A 4,292-nucleotide genomic window follows, 5' to 3' on the forward strand; every position below is an offset into this window, starting at 1 on the left:
CCGTAAGCTATGGACTAAAGAGGTAGCCTTAGTAAAGGTACTTTGGAGGAACAATAATGTAGAGGAAATGACATGGGAGGCCAAGGAGGACATGAAATCCAGATACCCTCATTTATTTAAGTCTTCAAGTTTATATCAAGTCTTGTGTGATACAATCCTTTTAGTGTTATTTTACCTATCGACCTTAATCCATACATACTTTGTAAGTGATATGCTTGAGACAAATATGGCAGGTGTTTCACAAATATCAACCAGTGACAGCTGAGCTAATTAAGTTATGGCTAACCTTCTTATTATCATTATTGTATAAGTAAACAGTCGTGTGGGGCAAAGTTGATGTTATTATAATGATATGTAGCCCTGTGTGGCCTTGGATATGTATGTTTGGGCTGATGACAGGTTTTGGATAGTCCTGTTTACAGGGGAAACTCTGTCAAAATTTTTAAAAAAAATTCAGAAGTTAGATTAATCGCTAATATTCGAGGACGAATGTTCTTAAGGAGAGGAGAATGTTACACCTTGTGTATTCGGCGTTATCATGCTGTAAAGGGGCTAATTCGATAGGAAGATAATTTTTATGAGATATTTAAATGATGCGATAGTTATACGTTAAGATTGGAAGTCACTCGAGTTGTGATTAAAAAGTCGACAAAGATCGCCGCAAGTTACGGGGTTTAAATTTTACTGAAATTTGGATAAAATGTTGATGAGATTTTTTCTCAATATACTTGGAGTTATAGTGTGTTCTACCCACCAAATTGAAGGTTTATGAGTCTAGTTTCTAAAGCAACAAACCTTTTGTTAATGCGACTTCAGAATAGAGAGATATTAACATTTCCGTACAGGGGTGCACACTGCTACGGGAGCAGTGTGCTTGGTCGGTATTAGTTAAAAGTTTTTTTTTTATTTAAGTCAATTAAAAATAGAACCCCTGCATTTTATCCTCTCCAAAATAGAACCTAAAACCTGGGAATTCCTCTCAAACTCCTCTCATCCATCTAGCCAATCATAACAACAATTTAGTCATTCTCAAGATGGAGAACACCATGGTAACTTCGGAATCGTGAATTCTTCGGTGTTTCACTTTTCGTAGGAAGTCTTCGCCTTGAAGTAATCTCGAATTTAAAGTAATTCTGGGGAATCGGATTCCCCAGGTGCATGTGTTTCAAGTTCTGGATTTTTAGATCTGGATTTTTAGGAGTTGTGGGTAGATTCGGACCAAACCAAGCTTGGTTTGGTCACGAGGAAGGTCAGGGGAGTGTCTGGTATGAAGATGGGGTGGTTTGGCATAGATCGAGTTTTGTCTCGAATCTTCAAATCCAGATTCGAGACGATAGGAGGTGATTCGAGGTTCGTGGTTAGTGGATTCGTGTTCAAGGTGGTTGGATGCTTTAGGGGTGTGAAGGGGGTGGTCACCGGCGTTCATGCCGCCGGGTTATTACATTTCAGATCATATCTCATGGTTGGTTCACTCGGGCCTTCGGGCATCGTGTGCCGGTCACACCTCCCAAGATTGGGGTGTGACAAACTTGGTATCAGAGCATGTCAGTCCTAGGGAGTCTGCAAGCTGTGTCTAGTAGCGTCTTATTTATGGTGTGTTGTGCACCACACTTATAAACATGAGACTATTGGGCATTTAGGATTATTACTTTCTTCTTGATCTAGATCGTGCAATAGAGCCTAATCATAAGTGTTCATTCCTAATTCTCTTTTTGTTTACCTTCTCAGTGATGCCTAATACTACGAGACGACAAGTGGCTATGAACTTTATTCAGAGGTTGAAAGAGACGGGAGAGGACACAAGTCAGGTGCGACCTGCTAATATATATCAACATAAGCCACAGAATGAGGTTGATTCTCAATCTTCCGGGGCAGTACCCCCACCATATCCGGAAGGGCGTAGAGGAGCTAATGTACCTCCAGTCCCTCTCTCAGTTGTTCCTGATCAGGACCTAGACATACGGAGTGTTGTACAATTGCTGACTCGAATAGTGGCCTCCCAGGACCAACACCAGACCCTCGGTATTGCTGATAGGTCCGTGAGTGCGAGAGTTCGGAACTTTATCAACTTGGATCCTCTAGTATTTACAAGGGTTGATCCTATTGCTGACCCACAGGATTCTCTGGATCTTATGCAACAGACCTTACAAATTATACATGCCACAAATGTTGAGTCAGTGGAGTTTACTTCTTATAGACTACGTAATATTGCTGTGACATGGTATGAGACTTGGAAGCAGACTCGGGGGCCTAATGCGCCACCAGTGACCTGGAAAGACTCTGAGGCATTTTTACAACAATATTTGCTAATTAAGCTTCGAAGAGCCCGACGAGATAGGTTGTTACACTTAAAACAGGGTAATATGAGCGTTGCGGAATATAACAGTTCAACTCTTTAGCTAGGTATGTTCCTACGATTGTTGCTGATATGAGTGATCGGGTACACCAATTTGTTAGTGGTTTGGGGGCACACTTGATAAATGAGTGCACTACAGCTTCTCTAAACCAAGGAATGGATATTGCCCGTATTCAAGCATATGCACAAGGTCTAGAGGATCGCAAGAGGCAATAACGAGCCAATCGAAAGCATGATAGAGGCCAGCAGAAGAGGGCACGGTTTGCAGGTAACACAGGAGAGTTTCGAGGTGGATTTAGGCCATAGTTTCCTAGGCGTCCATCTTATCCGGTAGCTAGTGCGCCATTATAGTTTCAGGGACAACGATGTGATCAGACCATTATTCTGGTCCAGGTCAGAGCTCATAGACCTCAGGTCCACAGTTTAGAGGCGAGTTCAGTCATATGAGGCCTTAGTTTCCAAGATGTGATCGATGTGGCCGAAATCATTTTGGACCATGTTGCTAGGGTTCTGATGCATGTTATGCAAGTGGACAGCTAGGTCATATTATGAGACATTGTCCGATGATAGGCGGAGGGGGGTATGGCTCAGCCGACGACATCTGCAGGGGCTTCTTCTTCTTCGGTACGTCCTCCTAGGCAGAGTATGCAGACATCAGCTGTCACGGGTAGGGGAAGAGTTGGAGCTTCTGGTTCAGGAGGTCAGTAGAATCGCATATATGCTTTATCGAGTCATCAGGATTTAGAGTCATCTCTGGACGTGGTTACAAGTAGGTATAGTATCCGTCTTTTCTATCGATATGTATGCATTGATAGATATTGGTTCTACATTGTCGTATATCTCCCCCTTCGTTGCTAGTAAATGGGATACATATCCTGAATTGTTACATAAGTCATTTGAGGTATCTATGCCAATTAGTGAGTTTGTTGTAGTTAGATGGGTATATCGAAATTGTGATGTGAAGATTCATGACCGCCATATGTTAGCTGATTTGCATGACCTAGAAATGGTTGATTTTGATATCATTATGGGTATGGATTGGCTGGTTTCTTGTTATGCCAATGTAGATTGCTGGACAAAGATTGTTCGTTTAATTTTCTAGGTGAGCGTATTATTGAATGGAAAGGTGATGTTGCAGTGCCTAAGGGGAAGTTTATTTCTTACCTTAAAGCTCGAAGGATGATTTTGAAAGGGTACATCTATCATTTGGTACGAGTGCATGATATGGAGGTGAAATCTCCAACCCTTCAATCGGTTCCCGTCGTGAATGAATTTCCCAATGTATTTCCTGATGAACTTCCTGGTCTTCCTCCCGAAAGCGAAATCACTTTGCTATTGATATGCTTCTAAATACTCAGCCAATATTTATTCCTCTATATAGAATGACTCCTGATGAGTTAAAAGAATTGAAAGCTCAGTTGAAGGAACTTCTGGATAAGGGCTTTATCAGGCCCAGTACTTCTCCCTGGGGTGCACCAGTGCTGTTTGTTCGTAAGAAGGATGGTTCATTAAGAATGTGTATTGACTATCGTCAGCTAAACAAAGTGACTATCAAGAACAAGTACCCCTTACCCAGAATTGATGATTTGTTTGATCAGTTGCAAGGTGCCAAGTATTTCTCAAAGATTGACCTTCGATCCGGCTATCACTAGTTGCGAGTTAAGGAGAGAGATATTCCTAAAACGGCTTTTCGGACTAGATATGGCCATTATGAATTCCTTGTGATGTCTTTCGGTCTTACTAATGCGCCAGCAGCTTTTATGGATTTAATGAATCGGGTTTTCAAGCCATTTCTAGATATCTTTGTAATTGTTTTCGTTGATGATATTCTGATATATTCTCGATCAGAAGCAGAACATGAGGATCATTTGCTTGTGGTGTTGCAGACTCTGAAAAATCAAAAATTATATGCTAAATTCTTCAAATGTGAGTTCTG

The 4,292-nt window shown here is 41.5% G+C and overlaps 1 protein-coding gene across 1 annotated transcript; it reads left to right on the forward strand.

Moving 5' to 3' along the window:
• The first annotated feature begins 2,938 nt into the window (after nt 1–2,938).
• On the forward strand, nt 2,939–3,706 carry LOC142165364 (uncharacterized). The gene is made up of 3 exons (XM_075223935.1): nt 2,939–3,056; nt 3,172–3,387; nt 3,459–3,706. Exons 1-3 carry the CDS (start codon nt 2,939–2,941, stop codon nt 3,704–3,706), a joined length of 582 nt encoding a protein of 193 aa, XP_075080036.1.
• Nucleotides 3,707–4,292: the final 586 nt, after the last annotated feature.

Source organism: Nicotiana tabacum, chromosome 10 (assembly GCF_000715075.1).
Source record: "Nicotiana tabacum cultivar K326 chromosome 10, ASM71507v2, whole genome shotgun sequence".
Taxonomy (NCBI): Eukaryota; Viridiplantae; Streptophyta; class Magnoliopsida; order Solanales; family Solanaceae; genus Nicotiana; species Nicotiana tabacum.